This window comes from Schistocerca gregaria, chromosome 2 (genome assembly GCF_023897955.1).
Source record: "Schistocerca gregaria isolate iqSchGreg1 chromosome 2, iqSchGreg1.2, whole genome shotgun sequence".
In the NCBI taxonomy this organism is placed as follows: Eukaryota; Metazoa; Arthropoda; class Insecta; order Orthoptera; family Acrididae; genus Schistocerca; species Schistocerca gregaria.
Window position 1 is genome coordinate 567,400,078 of NC_064921.1, and position 23,758 is coordinate 567,423,835.

Genomic DNA, 23,758 nt, shown 5'->3' on the forward strand with positions numbered 1-23,758 from the left:
TTGACGCAATCAGAAATTCATAGGCACACTGCTTGGAGATAATTTGCGTTTCCTGCTAATGGTGCCAGAAATTAAATATAGACCTTTACAGGTGGGTGTACGATGACTTCTTATCTTCCAGGATCGATGCTGCAAAGCACATGTGGCCCAACAATCTTGCCAAGATCTATGGTGCACTGAGCAATCTCAATAGCAACTACTTCGGCAGCGGGAAGAGGCCCTTTATTTATCAGGAAGTGATCGACCCTGGTAAGCAAAACCGAATCACTTACTAATATTGTCATTAGGTAGTTGATTCACATTGGTTAAAGTCTATATATTTTGTAGCAGGCACTGAAGCAGTAAAGAAAACGGAATACATCGGGATGGGAAGAGTCTGCGAATTTACGTATGGTTCCCAGCTTGCACCATGCTTCCGGAGGAAGAACCTCATGAAATATCTGTACAACTTCGGTAACAAATAATGATATGAAGTTTAATTTTGTAGCTTTCATTTCAGTTCTGCTGTTGATAGCTTCACATGGGAGCCTTATTACAGAGTCATTATTAGTTGTCCGAAAACAGTTGTTTTACTCAGCAGTCTATAGTATAGAGGAAAGTGTGTACTCCCATTTCTACTTTTTTATTTTTCACTTTCTTTCAACCAGAGTAGACCCTCAAGTAATTAATAGTTATCGCATGGTTTGAAATCAGACAATCTATCGTTTCTCAGGTGAGGCGTGGGGCATGGTTAACGGAAACAACGCTCTGGTGTTTATTGACAACCATGACAACCAGCGGGGTCACGGTGGTGGTGGTGACGTCCTCACCTTCCGGGAACCAAGGCTTTACAAGGTAAGCACTGATGTTCTCCACACCATTCAGTCTAGTCCGCCTTCTGTCAGTTGATTAAAACAACCTTTAAAAATCTAAAAGAATCACAGACTTTTTCGCACCTACCTTCAAAAAATAACTGTAAAAGACTTTAAATTTTCTGCATGGATATCTCAGAACACTGGAACTTCCTTAGAAGTTGGACATTCTGGTCGACTAAATCACCTATTTAAGCCTTCCTGCAATTGTTTCCTCTACCCTGTTTAGGCAGCATTGAACGAGCACTGTATTTTCTGGATTTCTATGTAGGAGGCAAAATTGAAAGAAGCTGTCCTCTGAACATTCTTACATTCTAGTAGCAGTGTACTGCCGCTTAGTAAAACGTGGAGGAAGAATAACTGAATGAGGAATTATTTTGATAATTGTGTTACTCGCAGCTACCACAAATCGATAAGATGTTTGATGGGGAAAAACACGTTATATATAGTAATTACAAGCTGAGAATGGAGGAATAAATTAAGCGATAACCGTTATCAGTGTTGAACAATTACCATAAGACTCCGTCACCGAAGGTGGACGACCACATCGACGTCCGAACAGTTGCCTTATAAAGTTAATGCACGTTGTGGTTGGTCCACAGAGGAATCCGAAAAAAAAAAACATTCAACTTTGATTGTAATGGCCCAAGAGAATGATAACTGACAAATGGAACACGTTAACCAGTTACTTTCCCCCTGTTACACCACAATAGAGGTGTGAGCCTATGTCATCTTCTAGGTGGTGTTCAAAACATGTAGCACAGGTCACGCACGAAACTGAATTAGTTGTTTCTCTACTGGAAGACATTCATTTACTCTCCCCAAAAATGTCTGCTGCCAAAAAACCCACCACGGAAGTTGTGAACTACGTCATTATTATTTAGAACTCCTTGTACCCCCTCGTGACTGATGATTAATCCAGATTATCCCGACATCATTCAAGAGACCCCTTGTTTATGCTACACTATCAGCACACCTGTATGATGGGTCTACGTGAAGTTCTTTTAACATTGTATTTTTTCCTGGAAAACTTGGAATTCGCCCCCATAACAAAATATGTCCCTCCTGTGACAAGCAAACTGGCGGATGGTGGTTAGTATTCATACCTCTCTTCTTCGATCGAATAACAACGCTAGTTCCTAAATGTCACTCATCTGAAATACTATCTCTCCTCTACTTACAATATGCTGCAGATAGTAGATGCACTCTCTTTCTAGGACTCCAAAAGGCTGCCTCCTCCGTTCTCACATAGCAAATGACCACAACAGGATGGTACGTTGTATCCTCTCAAACGTCTACATCTACATATGCGTGATTACTCTGCTATTCACAATTAAGTGCCTGGCAAACGGTTCAATGGACCAAGTTGTCTCTCTACCGTTCCACTCTCGAATGGCACGCGGAAAAATCGAACACATTAATTTTTTCTGTACAAGCCCGAATTTCTCTTATTTATCATGATGATCATTTCTCCCAGTTTAGGTGGGTACTACAAGAATGTTGTCGCAATCGGAGGAGAACAGTGATTGATATTACAAGAGAAGGTACCGTCGCAACGAAAACACTTTTCTTTTAATGATTGCCACTCCAATTCACGTATCATGTCTGTGGCACTACCTCCTATATATCGCAATAATACAGAACGAGCTGCCCTTCTTTGAACTTTTTCTATGTCATCCATCAGTCCCACCTGATGCGGATCCCACACAGTACAGCAATACAACAGAATAGTAATGTAAGCAGTCTCTTTAGTAGACCTGTTGCACCTTCTAAGCGTTCTGCCAATGAATCGCAGTCTTTGGTTTGCTCTACCCACTACATTATCTATGTGATCGTTCCGATTTAGGTTATTTGTAACTGTAATCCCTAAGTATTTACTTCAACTAACAGCTTTCAGATTTGTTTGACTTATCGTGTAATCGAAATTTAGCGGTCTTAGTACTCACGTGAATAACTTCACACTTTTCTTTATTAAGGATCAATTGCCACTTTTCGCACCATAGAAAAATCTTATCTAATTCATTTTTCAATTGGTTTTGGTCATCTGATGACTTTACAAGACGATAAATAACAACATCATCTGCAAAGAATGTAAGAAGGCTACTCAGATTGTCTCCTATGTAGTTAATATAGATCAGGAACAATAGAAGGCCTGTAACACTTCCTTAGGAAACGCCGACAATTACTTCTGTTTTACTCGAATACTTTCCGTCTATTACCCCGAATTGTGACCTTTCTGACAGGAAACCACAACTGAGGCGATAGTCCGTAGGCACGGAGTCTGTTTAGAAGACGCTTGTGAGGAACGTTATCGAAAGCCTTCGGGGAATCTAAAAATGTGGAATCAATTTGACATCCCCTGTCGATAGCACTAAGTACTTCATGAGAATTTTCTGAATCCGTGCTGGCCATGTGTCAATAAAGTGTTTTCTTCGAGATGATTCATGATATTTGAACACAGTATATGTTCCAAAACCCTATTGCAAACCAACGTTAGTGATGTGGGCTTGTAATTCAGGGGATTACTCCTGTTTCCTTTATTGGGTGTTGGTGTGACTTCAGCAATTTTCCAGTCTTTAGCCACGGATATTTCTGTGAGGGAGCGGTTGCGTATAATTGATAAATATGGAGCTGTTGTATCAGCATACTTTAAAAGGAAACTAACTGGTATGCAATCTGGACCGGAGGCCTTGGCTTTACAGGTGATTTAAGCTGCTTTGCTACACCGAGTATATGTACTTCTATGTTTCTAATTTTGGCCGTAGTTCTTGATTGGACTTCAAGAATATTTACATCGTCTTCTTTGGTGAAGCAGTTTCGGAAAACCGCGTATAATACCTCTGCTTTAGTGGCACAATCATCAGCGACTTCACCGTTGTTATCACGCAGTGAAGATATTGATTCCGCCTTGCCACTGATGTGTTTTACGTATCACGAGAATCTCTTTAGGTTTTTAGCAAGTTTCCGAGACAGAGTTTCTTTGTGGAAATTATTAAAAGCATCTAGCATTGAAGTACGCACTGTATTTCGAACTTCTGGAAGAGTTTGCCAATCTTGGGGATTTTCCGTACTTTTTAAATTTGGCATGCTTTTTTCGTTACTTCTGCAACAGAACTCTGACCCGTTTGGTGTACCATGGGGTATCAGTACCACCACCTATTAATTTATGTCATGTGTATCTGTCAATTGCCGTCGATAACATCTCTTTGAAATCGTTCGACATCTTTTCTATGTGTACATGATCAGACAGGAAGAAGTGAAGTCTGTCTCTTAAAATGGCGTTAAGAGCATTTTTATCAGATTTTAAAATAGATGTACTTTGCGTGTCTTTTTTATGTTGTGGCTGTCATGGTGTTCAGCCTAGCAGGAACTGCCTTGTGGTCTCTAATCCCTTTATTCCTCATGATGCTCATTATTTATCCAGGATTACTTGTTGCTAAGGGGTCAAGTATGCTTTTGCAACCGTTTACGCTTTAAATGGTCTCATGGACTAGTTGTTCAAAATAATTTTCTGAAAAAGCGTTCGGTACAATTTCGGATGAGGTTTTGTGCCTGCCGCCGGCTTTAAATGTATAATTTTTCTAGCATATCGAGTTTGGATTGAAGTCACACCGATTATAATTGTATGAGTGGGTTACCTATTTGAAATGAGACTCAAGTTTTCTTTGAACTGTTCAACAACTATATCTTCAGCCGGGGGATCGGTAAACCGATCCAATTAATAGTTTAGTCCGATTATCAAGTGGCAACTTCTACCTATACTACTTCGGAGGACCTATCTACTTCAGTTTCACTACAAGATAAACTCTTTCTGACAGCAATAATTACTCAACTACCAACTGTATTTAATCTATCCGTTCTGAACACTGTTAGGTCGTTTGAAAAAAACTCAGCTGAACTTATTTCCAGGTTTAACCAGCGTTCTGTTCCTATAACTATTTCGGCTATTGGGGCTTGGAGCTCAGGTTCTTTCCCTACAGCTACGACAAGTTACAACTACACTACCGATCGTTTCTAAAACTACCTTACTGTGTTTTATCTGCCCCCTTTTAGACGGACGCACTTTCTGTGGTTTCCTGAGACCCTCTGACCTAAAAAACTTCCCAGTCCCTTCGACACAGCCCCCGCTATCAAGCACGTAGATGATTTGAGAGATACATTCAGCGTCTGTGTAGAGGAAATTGCCATGACTGAAAGATGAGAATCGTTTTATAATGCTAACACTGTTCTTAGGAAACCTTATTTGGAAAATTTTGATTACCTCTACTTGAAACACACCAGGCAACCGTTCTGCTTCCTCCAGGATAATCTCGTTTTGGGATTGTGAGAATAACGTAACTGAGACTGGGGAACTTACAGTGGCATACTCCATACGTCAGAGAGCAGAGAGTGGCTAATTTTCATTCACTTGAAGTCACACACTGCCGAGTGACTTGCGAAGTATGTGTGTACCTGTCGATGTAATTGTAGGCGTTAACCAAAGCAACACATTTGTTGCTCCTCGAAAAGAGAAGCATATGTGCTGGCAGCGTCTTGACGAGCGTAAACACCTACAAAAATCTAGACGAAATCTTTATAACAATGTTCACTCTAGTAACTGTACTGATGCATTGCCGTGTAAGTTACCGCATAATTGTTATTACCATTTTATGAAATTTGTGTACTGACAATTCAGGAGACGTTAGAAAGACTATTTTCGTTTACATTCTGTACTTGCCAAAACAGACCCTGTTACAGTGTATAGTTTTATTGCCTTGTCCACCGTTACAGATGGCGACAGCCTTTATGCTGGCGTGGCCTTACGGCTTCCCCCGAGTGATGTCCAGCTACGAATTCAATCTCGACAAGGACGGACCTCCACAGGACTCCAATAACAACATCATCTCTCCCACCATCAACTCAGACGATTCTTGTGCTAGGCCGTGGGTGTGCGAGCACCGCTGGAGACAAATCTACAACATGGTTGGCTTCAGGAACAACGCAGGGCGTAAGTAAGATTTTAGTTAGTGTAGAAGCAACGAAGTAGTAATAACAATTACGCATGTTTTGCCAAAAACTCGTTTGTTCTTCTGCCTGCATTTACTTCCATAGATGGTTGTGTGTGAACCCGGTCAGAGACGAACATGTCCAAGTCAGTACGTCCCTATATTTCTGGATACCACAGATCCCTCAGCAACATGTAATTTTTGAGGAAGTGTGTAGATATTTATACGAGAATTGCAACCTTTACGAACTTGTGGAATTAATGCTTCTATCATGATTAGCGTTGTAACGAACATAGAATCACAGTTTGTCTGTCTGACTAATTTGGAAGCCGCCCATCTGGCACCGACATTTTTTAAACAAAAAATTCGTTTCTCACGTTGGTCCTTAACGCTAACTTCTGCGACGTTCTAAAATCGCAGACACGTGCATTCTGTGTACCAGTTCCAAAAAAGTAGCTACTGATAAGTATGAAATTGCAGCGAATTATCAGTTTTATAAGTAATCGTTGCAAAATACTAGCACGCACTGTGGGAGAATGGAGTGACCGATAAAAGCGGACATGGAGAGGCAATGCTGACACTATGACTTATCTTAGAAGATAGACTGATGGAAAGCTAATTTCCTGCAATAACATTTTTAGATATAGAATAAGCTTTCGACGATGTTGGTTGCAGAAACTCTATGAAATTCTGAAGGTAAGAGGGATGAAATAAAGGGAGTGATAAAGTATCTGAAAATTGCACAGAGAGGAGACAGAAGTTATAATTATTGACTGACACAAAAGAGAAGCGGTAGTTGAGAAGGCAGTAAGACAGGTTTGTATACTCGCCTTGATGTTGCTGGATCTGTTCAGTGAGCAAACAGTAAAGGAAACCAAGGAGCAATTTGGAAAGTGAGTTAAACTTCAGGGAGACGAAGTGGAATCTTACCAAGTCAAAATCAAACTAAGAGGCACATGTGGATTGTGACAGTCGGTATGCTAACATTTTATAATGCATCTCTTGCCGTTCTGATGTTTGTTGTTAACACTTTCAGTGCAGCCTCAGTGCAGGCTTCAAAATGAAATTGCTGATACGAAACTAGTCGCCAAACATACGTACTGTAGCTGTTGACAGATTCGTTAATCAACGCTTCATGAAATATTATTAATGATGCAGGTTCCCTGTCAACAAAATGACCAAACGGAGAAAGGTATGAGTAACTGTCGATGGTCGAAGGAAATAAGATATAATGCAGACTGGGAAAAGCAACAAAAGAAATTCTGGTCATTTGTTGACGTAGAATATTTATTTAAATATAACGAGTTATTTCTGGAGTTATTTGCCTCGCAAGTAACCTCGTACGGTTGTGTAATATGGAAGATAAATAATACATGCAAGAGTAGAAATGAAGCAACTGGAACATGGCGTTGAAGAAGAATGAAGAAAGCTATAGATTAGGTGGATGGATCAAGTATTTGATAAAGAAGTACTGAATCGAAATGTGAAAATAATAAATTTATGGCTAAACTTAATTAAAAGAGATGATCGTTGATACGTATCAAGCATTCGTGAGTTTGGAAATTAAGTTACGTATCGGAAGTAAACATTGTTGCCAATGACCAAGGCTTGAATAAAATATTCAGATTCATATGACAGGGATAGACTGCAATAGATATTTCGAACTGGAGAGGAATGAGCCCAGGGAAGACTAGAGCAGTGAGGGGCAAACTCAGACTTCGGGCAAAAGACTACAATAAAAACCCCTGTGTACGGTCTTTTCATTTGCATCAGGAACGGGTAAAAGTGCTTAATGGTTTTTCAAACAATGTCAGGTGCACCAAAGCGACGTCAAAAATGGGAAACTGAGTTATTTCTTTCAGGCGTGGTCAGGCAATCCTTCATATCAAATTGTCAGATGTATGCCAATCTTCAGTATGCAATTTCACTTAAAGAGCAGAGATAATGTGGCAAGTCCAGAGATTATTTGTTTTGGTGATGTCATAGAAGAAGAAATTGATGTCGCAATGGAAAAGATACAACAACCACTATTAAAGTTACAGTTTGACAGAACATAGGTAACCTGAAGTCAAACGTGGCAGATAACATCCCAAAGGAATTCCTCACATTAGTAAGAGATGAGTAAACAAAACAATTATTCATGTCAGTGTAGAAAATCTGAGACTGATGACACGCTGTCGGACCTGCTTATGAACATCACCCTCACAATCCCGAAGAAAACAAGCTTAGATAAAGCTGAATGTGAGAACAATCGTCCAAGCAGCTTAACTCTTCATGCATCCAAGCTGGTAACAAAAATATTGTACAGATGAATGGAAAATAAAATTAAGTATTTGTTAACAGACCATTAATTGGATTTTAGGGAAGCTAAAGACTACAGAGATGTGGTTCTGACGTTTCGTCTCATAACGGACAAAAGACTCAAGAAAAATCAATACATTTTCATAATACTGCCGGACTAGAAAAAGCATTCGACAACTCAATAAGGGAACTGGATGTTTGGAATACTAAGGAAAATAGGCGATGTTAATTATGGGTTTAACTGGACTTAACATCTGTGATCGTCGGTACATTATTAACCCCCCCTCCCTCCCCCCTCCCTCACCAACCCAGGGCGGAATCTGTGTACCCCAACTGTCAGCGTCTAGAGTAAATCTGATGTGCAACTATGGAAACATTTGCCACATATTCCCATATCGTGTATCTGAGGCGGGACGTAGGTATTACACCGGTATTTACCGAAGGGTATGTGAGGAACATTTAAACATCACAATCAGGCTAGCTGGCTCACCACCCATCGTCGTTAATCCGCGAGACGGATTCGGTGCAGGTCATGTTCACCTACCTTCGTCCTGGAAGCGGCACGTTAATGCTTCCGGCTATCTGGGTCCGGCTATCTGTGCGGGTCAGGAAAATAGATTAAGATGGAGGGGAATGCTAATAGAAAATATGTACAAGGACCAAGACCGAAGAATCGAAGGTTAAGAGAGAAGTTCTCGGATTAAAAAGTGTGTAAGACGTGTTTCTGGCTTTTTTCCCTAAATTGTTCAACTTACACGTAGAAGCAGTAATGACGATAATGAAATAAAAATTCAGAAGTGCGATTAAGTTTCGAAGTGAAAGGTTATCAGTGATAAGATTCGCTCAGGTAGAGGGTGAAGTAGAAGTTGTTTTCACAATTATACTATTTAAATAGGATAAAGTACCTATGTGTGCGTTTTACACTTATTTCAAACCACAACGCCACTAACGATAAAACGTTTATGTGATGTTCATACAAACAATGGTTTGCATTCAAAACAACTGCTCATACCCTGTATACAAGTTAGTCGAAGTTATACATATAAGGACAACTTCCGAAAAGTGGCTCTGCGGAATGCCGGCAGCAAAATCTACGGTAAATTATTCAAAATGAGACACTGTCGCAGTCGCTGAATATGAACACAATGACTTTGCATGTTGGAGCAATTTCTACGGTTCGTTTCACGGCGTCCATATAATTTTAACTACTGCAATAAAAATATATGTATTTGGTTGTAGAGTGAATTATTATGCATGTGAATTTTCTTTTAATCTGTGAGGGCTAATTTTATATTTGTATTACGATGCGTAAGTCACAGAGTGGATAATAAGATATTACTTTCTTTCTACGGTTCATTAATGTCCTTCTGTCTCAGATTAAGTGGTAATACTTCACAGTATGCGAATATCGTATATCTGAGTGCCGAATATCATCAGTTCATTATTACGTAACAAACAGCCTACATTCCTTATCGTCTTAGAAATCTTTGTAGATGACGTTACCTTCCAAATTGAATACTACCGCAGTAACTAACTGCTATAGTGTGCTGCATGTTTTCAGATTTTATCATGTAGTAATTAGATCTGGTTTGTTCTTTCAAGAGATAACTTCACCATTTTGTTTTTGAAGCCGTTAGGTTTTTACTAACAAATGCTAAATATTTCACTGCACGTGCCGTGTAGCTTGTCTATACGCACCTTGTAGCATAGTGAAGAGTATGATTGTTTACGTTTTTTATATGCACAGTAAGAAGAAGTACCAAGTTTATGATAAATCCAGAGAATATAAGATTTCCCAAAAATGTTCGCAGTGACTGATAAGGCGAACTGGTGGGACAACGGCGGATATCAGATAGCCTTCTCTCGAGGAAACACCGGGTTCATTGCCATTAACAACGAAGCTAACTCCGACCTGAAGCAGACTCTCCAGGTTTGTCTCCCTTATTACTCGCTTTTTTCCCATGCCAAAACCATGCCATAGACTGTAATACATACCTTTTTTCTGACAGACTGGTCTGCCGGGTGGTAAATACTGTGACGTCATATCTGGTAATGTGAACGGAAACAGCTGCACCGGCTCCACCATCACCGTCAATGGTGACGGTACGGCCTACATCGAGATCCTCACGTCTGCCGATGACGGCGTGGTTGCCATCCACACAGGAGTAAGTTCAACAGCTCTAGCAAGCACATATGTTGTAAGGCAAACAGACACCTCAGTACTGCTTCTGGAAGATGTTATTTCTGTGACTAGAAAGATTTTGGAAACTAAAAATCAAAAACGTTTCCTTAAGTCTAGACACATATTCGTACGTCAGTCAAGTATTTTGGAAACAGATAAGACATTAAGGTAGTTTGGAAGATGTGGGACTTAGTTTATAGTACACATTTTCTCTCAGGTACGTTTTGATGAAACTATGATGGACCTTATACGTGACGGAGTTCAGAAGCATTGGATGAGTTATTTCTAAGACTTGAAGCAAGAACGATATTGATTTATTTTACAAATAATTTCATTGCAAAAATTTTACAGCGCCTTTACTATAGCGCTATTGACTGTGTTTTACAGGAACAAAGCACATATGACCTTTTTACTCATTAGCGTTCTGACTAGTTTAATGAGCCCATCACGAAATCCTCTCCTACGCCAACCTCTTCAGTTCAGAGTAGCATTCCAGTCTCTGTCTTCCCCTGTTGAGCTCCCTCTAGTATCCTGGAGGTTATTCCCTAATGTCTTGACACATATTCTGTCATCCTGTTCCTCTTTCTTGTCAATGTTTTCCACAAGTTCCTCTCCTCATTACATCCGTGGAGAATTTCCTCGTTTCTTTTCTGATCAGTTCGACCAATTTTCAATATTCCCCTGCAGCATCACATTTGGACCGCTTAATTTTTTTACGATTATTCCACAGTCCATGATTCACTTCCTTACATTGTTGTGCTCCAAACGTACCCATAAATTTCTGCTTCGAGTTAAGGCCGATGTTTGATAGTAAAACACTTTTTTTTACCATTAATTCCCTATTGCCCTGTGATATTATGGTTTTTATCTCCTCTTTGCTTTGTTCGTCAAGTGCCATTTTGCTTCCGAGATAGCTGAATCTCTTCACTTCGTCTGCTTCAAGGCCCCCAGTTCTAATGTTAGGTTTTCGCTGTTGCCATTGTTAATTTTTCCCATGACTTTCGTCTTTCTTCGATTTACTCTCAGTCCATAGCGTTTTCTCATTAGATTGTCCATTACTTTCAACAGGTCGTGCACTTCTTCTTTACTTTCATAGAGGACAGCAATGACATAAGTGGATACCAGTGGTTATCTTTTCACCATGAATTTTAAGTGTACTCCTTAATCTCTCTAACTTTTCCGTCATTGCTTCTTTGATATATACACTGAATGAACACTGGTTCTTGTTCTTATTGAGTATTACCCATTTCTCCGTTTAACTTACATGTATTTTCCTCAGAATTTCGTACATGTAGCACCATTTTACAATGTCTGATTCTTTTTACCGTCGACAAATCCTACGTATGGTGTAATATAATCCTTGCCTTCCGCATTATTTGATTGCAGTTGTTCCAAAGCTTTGTCACATACTCTCTGATACCATAACACCTTTTCCACCATATATTCACTCAATTATTCTTCTACCTCGTCATCAGAGAGTTTCTGTCTCTCTCGAGAGGTCTTCCGGTTGTTCTTTCCACCTATTCGCTCACTCTGCCTTAAACAGGGGAATTCCTATTGCACTCTTAATGTTGACGTCTTTGCTTTTAATTTCATTTAATACTATTTTGACTTTTATGTATGCTGAAGCTGTACTCCCGACAACGATTTGTTTTTCGATTTATTCTCATTTTTTCCTGCTGACACATTGCCTGGGCTTCCCGGCACTTCTAATTTATTTCATTTCTAAGTGATTTGTCGTGCGCTATTCTTGTATTTTCCCGAACTATTTTTGCATTTCCTTCTTTCGTCGATCAACAGGTTTCTTCTGATAACTCAAGGTCACAGCACAGTTACCTTCCTGCAAATACACTTACGGAAAAAATTGTAACACAAAAAATAATTAATGTAGTGTATCGAAATTTCGGGAATACCTGTACCAGGTAACGCATGTAAATATTAACATTGCAAGATCGTAGGTTGATATGCAAGATAAGCCATTGCAAGTGTGAAATGATGGTACATTAATAACTTGTGTAACCGCCAGAATGTGAGCATGTAATTGTGCATGCATTGTGTTGTGCAGGTGATGGAATTCCATGACTGTTGCACTTATTAGGTCAGTACAGGGACAGTTACTGCTGACTGTGGACGACGCTGTACTTGTCGTCCGATGATGCTCCCTATGAGGTCGACTGGAGACAGGTCTGGTGATGGATGAGACCAAGGCAACGTACACTACTGGCCATTAAAATTGATACACCAAGAAGAAATGCAGATGATAAACCGGTATTCGTTGGACAAATATATTATATTAGAACTAACATGTGATAAAATTTTCACGCAATTTGGGTGCATAGATCCTCATAAATCAGTACCCAGAACAACCACGTCTGGCCGTAATAACGGCCTTGATTAGCCTAGTCCTTGAGTCAAACAGAGCTTGGATGGCGTGTACAGGTACAGCTGCCCATGCATCTTCAACACAATACGATAGTTCATGAAGAGTAGCGACTGTTGTATTGCTCGGCCACCATTTACCAGACGTTTTCAATTTGTGAGAGATCTGGAGAATGTGATGGCCAGGGCAGCAGTCAAACATTTTCTGTATCCATAAACGCACGTACAGGACCTGCAACATGCGGTCGTGCATTATCCTGCTGAAATGTAGGGTTTCGCAGGGTGAATGAAGGGTAGAGTCACGAGTCGTAACACATCTGAAATGTAACGACCACTGTTGAAAGTGCCGTCAATGTGAACAGAAGGTGACCGAGACGTGTAACCAATGGCACCCCATACCATCACGACAGGTGATACGTCGGTATGGCGATGACGAATACACGCTTCCAATGTGCGTTCACAGCAATGTCGCCAAACACGGATGCGACCATCATGATGCTGTAAACAGAACCTGGATTCATCCGAAAAAATTACGTTTTGCCATTCGTCCACCCAGGTTCGTCGTTGAGTACACCATCGCAAGCGCTCCTGTCTGTGATGCAGCGTCAAGAGTAATCGCAGCCACGGTCTCCCAGCTGATAGTCCATGGTGCTGCAAGCGTCGTCGAACAGTTGGTGCAAACGGTTGTTGTCTTGCAAACGTCCCCATGTGTTGACTCAGGGATCGAGACGTGGCTGCACGATCCGTTACAGGCATGCGGATAAGATGCCTGTCATCTCGAGTGCTAGTGATACGATGCCGTTGGGATCCAGCACGGCGTTCCGTATTACCCTCCTGAACCCACCGATTCCATATTCTGCTAACAGTCATTGGATCTCGACCAACGCGAGCAGCAATGTCGCGATACGATAAACCGCAATCGCGATATGCTACAATCCGACCTTTACCACAGTCGGAAACGTGAGGGTATGCATTTCTTCTCCTTACACGAGGCATCACAACAACGTTTCACCAGGCAACGACGGTCAACTGCTGCTTGTATATGAGAAATCGGTTGGAAACTTTCTTCATGTCAGCACGTTGTAGATGTCGCCACCGGCGGCAACGTTGTGTTAATTCTCTGAAAAGCTAATCATGTGCATATCTCACCATCTCCTCCTGTCGGGTAAATTTCGCGTCTGTAGCACGTCATCTTCGTGGTGTAGCTCTTTTAATGGCCATTAGTGTATGACACTCTGTAGAGCGTGTTGGGTTACAGTAGTGACATATGGACGGGATATATTCGGCTGTTCGTAAACGGCAGCACAACAGGTTGAACAATAACATTTTTCCTGCACCGAGTTCAGTCTGCGTGCTTGGGATAACAGAAGAGTGTTTCTTCTGTCATACGAAATCGCACCCAAGAACGGGGCATAGGTCCAGTGTGTAACAAGCAGACAGTATGGTTTCAGACCCCAAACTGGCCTCCTTCTAACCAACATACCGCATCACTTGCACAGAGGTAGAACCAACTTTCAATATGAAACACAACAGACCTCCACTCTGTCTCGACCGTGTTTTGCGACCGTAGTTTCTTGTGACTGTCACTGCCAGCAATCACATACCGTGGCTGCTTTCTGTCAAGCCTTTCTGCAATAATACAGAAGGAACATACAGTTTCTTTCAACCCTGTTACACGCCATCGTTCGAACTCTATGAGATGTTGAGTAACACCGACACGCCACATCCAGTCTGAAGATAACTAACGCTGATTTCCGTCCTCATAGCAGCGCTACTAGAGTAGCTCTTATGAGAGTGGCACGATAGCTGAACAGAGATCATCTTTCAGATGTATAAATACGCCCACCCACTTTTATTTATGTCTCACAACTGGTGTTGCTGTTTCTTTCCGTCAATGTATATCTATCCATCTTCTGTAATTTCTCTTTTTAGAGATGTCCATTTCTCGTCAACTGAAATCTCTGTCTAGGATTTACTATCGCAGTTCCTTTAGCCTTGGAGAACCAATTAATTCCAATTTGGTTCTTCCCGATAATTCTCATAAGTTTCACTCTTCGTTGTTTCTAGATTGTGGTCGAGTGCCTTTCTTTTTCTTACAGTTCCTCTGTCTCATCTCGTAAGTATGTTGTACCTCTGGACTTTCCCAAGAATATTTCATTCTTGATTTCCAACAGCATATTTGCTATTACTGGCTGTTGCAGAAGTCTATTAGCGTTTCTCCTGTCTCGTTCCCACTATCAAGCCCATTCTCTCCTGTCTGCTGTACCTTCCACTAATACAGAGCAGCAATTAGACTCTCATCTTTGTTTAAGTACTGCATTATACGTTCTGTACCGTCATATACTTTGATTAGACTTTATTTTTTTAATAGAAGGAAGACCAGTAAAAGTTGCAAATTTTTACCTTCTATTCATTCAATCCCCCCTCGAACCATGGACGTTGCCGTTGGTGGGGAGGCTTGCGTGCCTCAGCGATACAATAGCCGTACCGTAGGTACAACCACAACGGAGGGGTATCTGTTGAGAAGCCAGACAAACGTGTGGTTCCTGAAGAGGGGCAGCAGCCTTTTCGGTAGTTGCAAGGGCAACAATCGGGACGATTGACTGATGTGGCCTTGTAATAATATCCAAGACGGCCTTGCTGTGTTGGTACTGCGAACGGCTGAAAGCAAGGGGAAACTACGGCCGTAATTTTTCCCGAGGGCATGCAGCTTTACTGTATGATTGAATGATGATGGAGTCCTCTTGGGTAAAATATTCCGGAGGTAAAATAGTCCCCCATTCGGATCTCCGGGCGGGGACTACTCAAGAGGATGTCGTTATCAGGAGAAAGAAAACTGGCGTTCTACTGATCGGAGCGTGGAATGTCAGATCCCTTAATCGGGCAGGTAGGTTAGAAAATTTAAAAAGGGAAATGGATAGGTTAAAGTTAGATATAGTGGTAATTAGTGAAGTCCTGTGGCAGGAGGAACAAGACCTCTGGTCAGGTGACTACAGGGTTATAAACACAAAATCAAATAGGTGTAATGCAGGAGTAGGTTTAATAATGAATAGGAAAATAGGAACGCGGGTAAGCTACTACAAACAGCATAGTGAACGCATTATTGTGGCCAAGATAGATACGAAGCCCACACCTACTACAGTAGTACAAGTTTATATGCCAACTAGTTCTGCAGATGACGAAGAAATTGAAGAAATGTATCATGAAATAAAAGAAATTATTCAGATAGTGTAGGAAGACGAAAATTCAATAGTCATGGGCGACTGGAATTCGAGTGCAGGAACAGGGAGAGAAGGAAACGTAGTAGGTGAATATGGATTGGGGCTAAGAAATGAAAGAGGGAGGCGACTCGTAGAATTTTGCACAGAGCACAACTTAATCATAGCTAACACTTGGTTTAAGAACCATGAAAGAAGGTTGTATACATGGAAGAACCCTGGAGATACTAAAAGGTATCAGATAGATTATAAAATGGTAAGACAGAGATTTAGGAACCAGGTTTTAAATTGTAAGACATATCCAGGGGCAGATGTGGATTCTACCACAATCTATTGGTTATGACCTGCATATTAAAACTGAAGAAACTGCAAAAAGGTGGGAATTTAAGGAGATGGGACCTCGATAAACTGAAAGAACCAGAGGTTGTACAGAGTTTCAGGGAGAGCATAAAGGAACAACTGACAGGAATGGGGGAAGGAAATACAGTAGAAGAAGAATGGGTAGCTTTGAGGGATGAGGTAGTGAAGGGAGCGGAGGATCTAGTAGGTAAAAAGACGAGGGCTAGTAGAAATCCTTGGGTAACAGAAGAAATATTGAATTTAATTGATGAAAGGAGAAAATATAGAAACGCAGTAACTGAAGCAGGCAAAAAGGAATGTCTCAAAAATGAGATCAACAGGAAGTGCAAAATGGCTAAGCAGGGATGGCTAGAGGACAACTGTAAAAATGTAGAGGCTTATCTCACTAGGGGTAAGATAGATACTGCCTACAGGAAAATTAAAGAGACCTTTGGAGATAAGAGAATCACTCGTATGAACATCAAGAGCTCAGATGGAAACCCAGTTCTAAGCAAAGAAGGGAAAGCAGAAAGGTGGAAGGAGTATATAGAGGGTCCATACAAGGGCGATGTACTTGAGGATGATATTATGGAAATGGTAGAGGATGTAGATGAAGATGAAATGGGAGATACGATATTGCGTAAGAGTTTGACAGAGCACTGAAAGATCTAAGTCGAAACACGGCTCCGGGAGTAGACAACATTCCATTAGAACTACTGACAGCCTTGGGAGAACCAGTCCTGACAAAATTCAACCATCTGGTGAGCAAGATGTATGAGACAGGCGAAATACCCTCAGACTTCAAGCAGAATATAATAATTCCAATCCCAAAGAAAGCAGGTGTTGACAGATGTGAAAATTACCGACCAATCACTTTAATAAGAACAGCTGCAAAATACTGATCCGAATTCTTTACAGACGAATGGAAAAACTAGTAGAAGCCGATCTCGGGGAAGATCAGTTTGGATTCCGTAGAAATAATGGAACCCATGTGAGGCAATACTGACCTTACGACTTATCTTAGAGGAAAGATTAAGGAAAGGCAGACCCACGTTCCTAGCATTTGTAGACTTAGAAAATGCTTTTTACAATGTTCACTGGAATACTCTCTTTCAAATTCTAAAGGTGGCAGGGGTAAAATACAGGGAGCGAAAAGCTATTTACAATTTGTACAGAAACCAGATGGCAGTTATAAGAGTCGAGGGACATGAAAGAGAAGCAGTGGTTGGGAAGGGAGTAAGACAGGGTTGTAGCCTCTCCCCGATGTTATTCAATCTGTATATTGAGCAAGCGGTAAAGGAAACAAAAGAAAAATTCGGAGTAGGTATTAAAATCCATGGAGAAGAAATAAAAACTTTGAGATTCGTCGATGACATTGTAATTCTGTCAGAGACAGCAAAGGACTTGGAAGAGCAGTTGAACGGAATGGACAGTGTCTTGAAAGGAGGATATAACCTGAACATCAACAAAAGCAAAACGAGGATAATGGACTGTAGTCGAATTAAGTCGGAGACAAAGTAGTAAAGGAGTTTTGCTATTTGGGGAGCAAAATAACTGATGATGGTCGAAGTAGAGGGGATATAAAATCTAGACTGGCAATGGCAAGGAAAGAGTTTCTGAAGAAGAGAAATTTGTTAACATCGAGTATAGATTTAAGTGTCAGGAAGTCATTTCTGAAAGTATTTGTATGGAGTGTAGCCATGTATGGAAGTGAAACATGGACGATAAATAGTTTGGACAAGAAGAGAATAGAAGCTTTCGAAATGTGGTGCTACAGAAGAATGCTTAAGATTAGATGGGTAGATCACATAACTAATGAGGAAGTGTTGAATAGGGTTGGGGAGAAGAGAAGTTTGGCACAACTTGACCAGAAGAAGGGATCGGTTAGTAGGACATGTTCTGAGGCATCAAGGGATCACGAATTTAGTATTGGAGGGCAGTGTGGAGGGTAAAAATCGTAGATGGAGACCAAGAGATGAATACACTAAGCAGATTCAGAAGGACGTAAGTTGCAGTAGGTACTGGGAGATGAAGAAGCTGGCACAGGATAGAGTAGCATGGAGAGCTGCATCAAACCAGGATCTGGACTGAAGACCACAACAACATAACAACAACATTCATTCAATGACTAGTTTAGGGTAGAGATCCAATTGCAAATCATGGTATCGAAAATTTCATTTCCAAAGATGTTAAAAATGTGTAGTGAACGTTTACAGTGCTTACAGACGCAATATCTTATAACTGAGATATGGGCATGTAATTGAACTGTAATTGTTGGCATTGGTTGATTGTGTATTCTGATCAGAATTATTCAATAACTGAACTTTTCACAATAATGCTTTATCTTCCTGTTAGCAATCCCATTACGCCACTTTCAGCTGTTGATATTACTCTGTATTCGTCTTACCAGATATTCTTGTTTTCCTTCCATATCACTTCATTGACCCTCATATAATCTAGACCCATCCTTAGGATTTCCATTTTCATATTTTATAATTTCCATACCATATTCAGAATTAGGAAATTCCATGTGCCTTCCATAATGTAAGAGTGTTGTTGTAGCATTGTTTGCTGTTAGAATATATTTCTGATTAATCCTATGTTTGATACACCAACCTTCTTGATGAAAACCTCTTTCCGTATAGCCGTTGAAAGGTTTACGATAAATGCATCCCACATGTAGCTCCTTTCTTATGACAATATAATGCTGTATGGCCGACAGAGTGGAATCTTGAAACAGTAGTCGATTTATGGAATTGATTTACAACAAAGAAGTAGGAGTAAATAGGAAAGGCACAGATTATTTAAATCTTTTTCCATTAAATGTAATTTCTCCCATTAAAGTAGTGCTCAACGGAGCAGTATAAAGCATGTGCGATTTTTGGTTGTGAAGATATATAGGATGTTGGTCCTGTCGGATTTTTGTGTGCTGGTACGAGTTTTATCTTGTCGTTCCAGTACAGCATATACGTTTATTATATACTTAATTTTGCTAATACGTCACCTGTAATGAAACTTCCAAGGTTTCAAGTAAATGTAGAACTGTTTAATTACATCGATGACTTTTTAAAATACTATTTTTTTATTTTCAGGCCAAAATTGCTTAAAGCATTCCTACATGATAATAACTTCTACAGCGACATCGCTCAACATCATGGACTATTCGATCTTGTTCTTTAGATTACATATTATTTCTTGAAGCATTGTAAGGATTTTAATATTGGCAATAAAATATTTTGGAATCTGCATTATTACTATATTATTAAACACATGATGACATTTGTACAAAAGCTTACCAAACTGAAATTTCTAGTAAAAATATATGCGATTCACACAGTACGTACTTCGTAATTGAGAAATGAAACTCAATACGAAACCCTTAATTCACTTATGAAACTACCTGCACTAACCTAGCCTAATATTTAAGTAGTATACTGTTTACCTGTTTATGTCACAAAGTATTTTGAGCAGCGTTTTTGCAGTGAAAGACCTCACGGACTCAATATCTCGCAAGAAGCAAAGAAAGTAATTAGCAGTTAGCGGATATATAGTTAAGAGCAAATTTCGAAAACACCAGAGAAATTATATGCAATGCTTTGATTCCGGGACGTTTTATCTACAATGCTGGTGCAGATAATATGAAACATTCGATGAATTTTTTAACTTGTAATTAACTGGGTGAGTATGACTAACTTACCTTCTAAATATATGGAAAACGTTAGGCATTTCCCACTTATTTATGCTGAGAGGTTTTCAAAGTAATGGGTAACTAGAAAGACTCTCACGTTATTCAGTGTCAGCAGTTGTATGTATGTATGAGTTGACTGTGAACAGCTACATTTTACGATTCAAGAAAAAAAAAAAAATGAAACCTTGTTCTCTATAGTTAATAGCAGAAATTGATTCTTTCACAAGTAAACTACATAAACCGACACAAAATTTTTGTTGGCTAGTTTCAGCAACACTTTTCTCTTTCTGCAGATCTTGATTCTACATATAAGCCTTAAACCAAATATATATTGTAAATAAGTATTTTATACGTGCAGACACTTGCATCTCTTTGTTGGCTGATTAGCCATCTACCTACGGAAGGAAATACCAATGGATCCATTACATCGTATTAATGTATGCAATGGAACAATGACTTAGATATTATTTGGCTCTTTTAGTGAAAGGGTTCATTGCTATGTTTCGAGCTCCTTATCATCGTTCTCGTTTCCTTCGTTATCTTAGAACAGCGAAAGCACCCCTATCATTTGCGTCTTTTTTATTTATTTTCAGTTACATGTTTGGTATTCTATATTACTTTACCTTAGATGTTATCTTACATCACAGAAGCAATTAAGTCATTCAGAACAACCACTGTAAGAGTAATTCGTCTGTATGTATCATATACGCGGCAATATAGGGCGCTCATTCGTTCTTTTTTAACAACTGACAGTGCACGCGGCTCACTATTAAGAAATTTATGAGTGAAAGTGTACCACTCATTCAATATTAATGAATTTTCGATGGTGAGAAGCCTGTAACAATGTCTATATCTATGGAGCTACAAACTTACGCAAATCTCAGTTATTGGTGATAGGAGGGTTATTCAGGAAGTAAGTTCCGATTGGTCGCGAAATGGTAGCCACAGTGAAAATCAGAAATGTTTTATTTGCAACATTTAGGTACATCTTCCACCTACTTCTCTACATAGCCGCCGCTCCAACTTCGTGTTTTGTCGCAGTATTCTGTCAACTTTCCAATATCCTCGTCATCGAAAGCAACCGTCTGTGCTTTCGGCCAGTTATCTGCACTGGTCTGCAGCTCGTTGGAAAAATGAGACTCCGGGAGGGGGGGGGGGGGGGGAGGAGACAATTTTCGACTGTATTGTGGGTGATCAAACACTTATCATTGGAATCGATGCAGGAGCGTCTTCATTGCCCCTGCAGTGAGCGGCCGAGAATTGGCATGAAGAAGGAACTTCTCGACAGTTGTGTATTGTGTTCTGCATGACACAGGCGAAATCTCTAACCAGGCTCTCGTGCTTGGCGGGAGACGCTATTCAATAAGCATGTTTACATGCTCACTGTTCACTCAAAACTAATAAGAGCGACACGACGTGTTTGACGGCCATACTAGAGACACTGCCCTACACATCTGTGTAAAGCTTTACCGGATTTTCACAGTGGTTTCAATTTCGCTACAGATAAGAATTTTCTTTCTGGACAACCCTCGTATATCAAATGCTCTGTCGATGATTGACGTGACTCGAAGGTTTCAGTCATAAAACTATACTCGTACAGCTCCAAGTTCAAAATTACTTTCCTCAGATACTTAGAAGCGTTTCTCGCAGACACCAAGTAATAGTGTCTTTCGAAATATATATATATATATATATATATATACAACAATGATACTAAACCATCCACTAAACCAGCCACAACGGCCGGCAAGATGTTTCAAGTAAGGGCAAATATTTTGTTTCGCTGTAATGTTCATACGTTCTGTATATTGTTATTTGCATTCTAGAGCCGGCCGGAGTGGCCATGCGGTTTTAGGCACTACACTCTGGAACCGCGAGACCGAATCCTACCTCGGGCATGGATTTGTGTGATGTCCTTACGTTAGTTAAGTTTAAGTAGTTCTAAGTTCTAGGGGGCTGATGACCTGAGATGTTATTTCCCATAGTGTTCAGAACCATTTGAACCATTTTGCATTCTAGACGTACTTCAGCCTTAGACATTCTCCACGAGAAACGTGGTTTTAGCGTATCGAGGATACAATGACCGCTACTGTGTGGCGTAAGCCGTCTCGGTGTTTGCGAGGAGATCCTCGGCTTCCGTCTGGGCCGTCTTGAGTATAGGATGATGGCGAGGGAGACTGGAGTGACTTCAGAATGTAGTAGTGTAGGAAGTAGCTGTACAGAGACATAAGTGTGAACAAAACTGTTCTTAATTTTTCCGTATGAGGTAGACAGTAGGATGGGCCCTCGTTTCAGGGGCCGATGGAAGTCATGCAGCATCATCTCTTGTCGCGGGAAGCGAGGAAGGCGTTACAAACAGACTGCAGCATACACGCACTGCTCTGGAGACAGAGCGCTGAGTTGGCGTAGCCAGAACGCCACAAGCCGCGTCGGTGGGAAGGGTTACGGCGCCGTCTCGCAGCAGGCAACGAAGGCTTGTTTCATTGTAGCCGGCTGTGTTCTAGTGGCAGGTAGTGGCACACAGGGAGATGAACCCTGCACAGTTAGCTGCAGCACTGCATCATATGAGTGGCAGGCAAGGGAAAACCGATCACCTACCGCAACGGAACCATGGGCTGGTAACATTCAACACTATACGCCTTAAGACATTTACCGTAATGGGAGACGAGTCGAGAAATTCGTGTTTCGTGGAACGCGGTCGGCCGCTGACGGACCAGAACCTCATCCACTTCCTCGTCCGACTGAGACATACATACACGCGTGTCTTTCTACAGGTTCCGAAAGATGTGAAAATCACATAGTGAAATATCCGGGCTGCATGGAGTATTTTGCATCGTTATCCAACCAAGTCTCCGAAGGGCTGCCTTCATCCATTGGCATTGCGGGGGCGTGCTTTATCATGTAACAGGATGATTCCGTCAGATACCATTCCAACAGCCCGAGGGCAAAAGGCAAAGCTAACACTGGAAACATCTCACATATCCCCTGTCAAGGAAATCCAAAATTGTTCACACAAACACTTCATCAGCTGACGACAATGTACAATTGCACGTTGATTACTATTCTTCAAACGAGGTACACGACAACGAATTAAAGATTTTTCAAAGATAGTGAAAATAAATCCTATCGAGATGCAACGTTTATCAGACTTCACATGATACACGACGATGAAGGAAACATGGCATTTAATTACTCAAGTCAAGGCCGCTGCTGAGTGCACATTGCCACCTCCATTGATAACAAAGCCAAGTGTTAGCCCACATGTTTCGCTTGTAAATTAATAAACTCGATTCACTGAAGAGAAATAATAAAACTCTCGAATGTTGTAGAAACTGAATTTCTGCTTGTCGAGTTCCTCGAGCGTGAACCATAATCAGTGCGCAACCCTATGAAGACACTCTGCGGAAACCATAACGCACAATGAAGTCAAAACGCTCAGGAATGCTCTCTGATTAAATCATCATGTAGCATGACAATGCCCGCCCTCAACTGCCAGTCACATAAATGCTTCTTCGATTTGGTTGAGAAACACTGCATCTGCCTTACATCGCGGACCTTTCATTGTGTGAGTTTCACATTGTCGGTGACCTAAAGAGAGACATGCGTGGACATCGGTTTCAATCGGATGACGTGGTTCAAGGGTGCGGTTGTAGATCCGTCGGTTTTCGACTGCTTCTACGGAACGGGAATTGATCGTCTCAGCTCGCAGTGGGATAAAGGCATTAACATATGTAGCGATTACTTTGGAATGGAACCGTTCCATGGCGCCATTATGGCGGGTGCCTTATAGTGAAGGCTGCATCGGTAGAACTCAT

The 23,758-nt window shown here is 40.8% G+C and overlaps 1 protein-coding gene across 1 annotated transcript in view; it reads left to right on the forward strand.

Annotated features, from left to right (window-relative positions):
- The window catches only part of LOC126335876 (alpha-amylase 2-like), a 48,170-nt gene extending 28,808 nt beyond the window's left edge, over positions 1-19,362 (forward strand). The window contains exons 5-11 of the mRNA XM_049999348.1: positions 122-249; positions 331-453; positions 713-834; positions 5,622-5,838; positions 9,949-10,067; positions 10,147-10,302; positions 19,348-19,362. Of these exons, the coding sequence (XP_049855305.1) occupies positions 122-249; positions 331-453; positions 713-834; positions 5,622-5,838; positions 9,949-10,067; positions 10,147-10,302; positions 19,348-19,362 (880 nt within the window). The remainder of the gene's footprint in view (positions 1-121; positions 250-330; positions 454-712; positions 835-5,621; positions 5,839-9,948; positions 10,068-10,146; positions 10,303-19,347) is intronic.
- Positions 19,363-23,758: the final 4,396 nt, after the last annotated feature.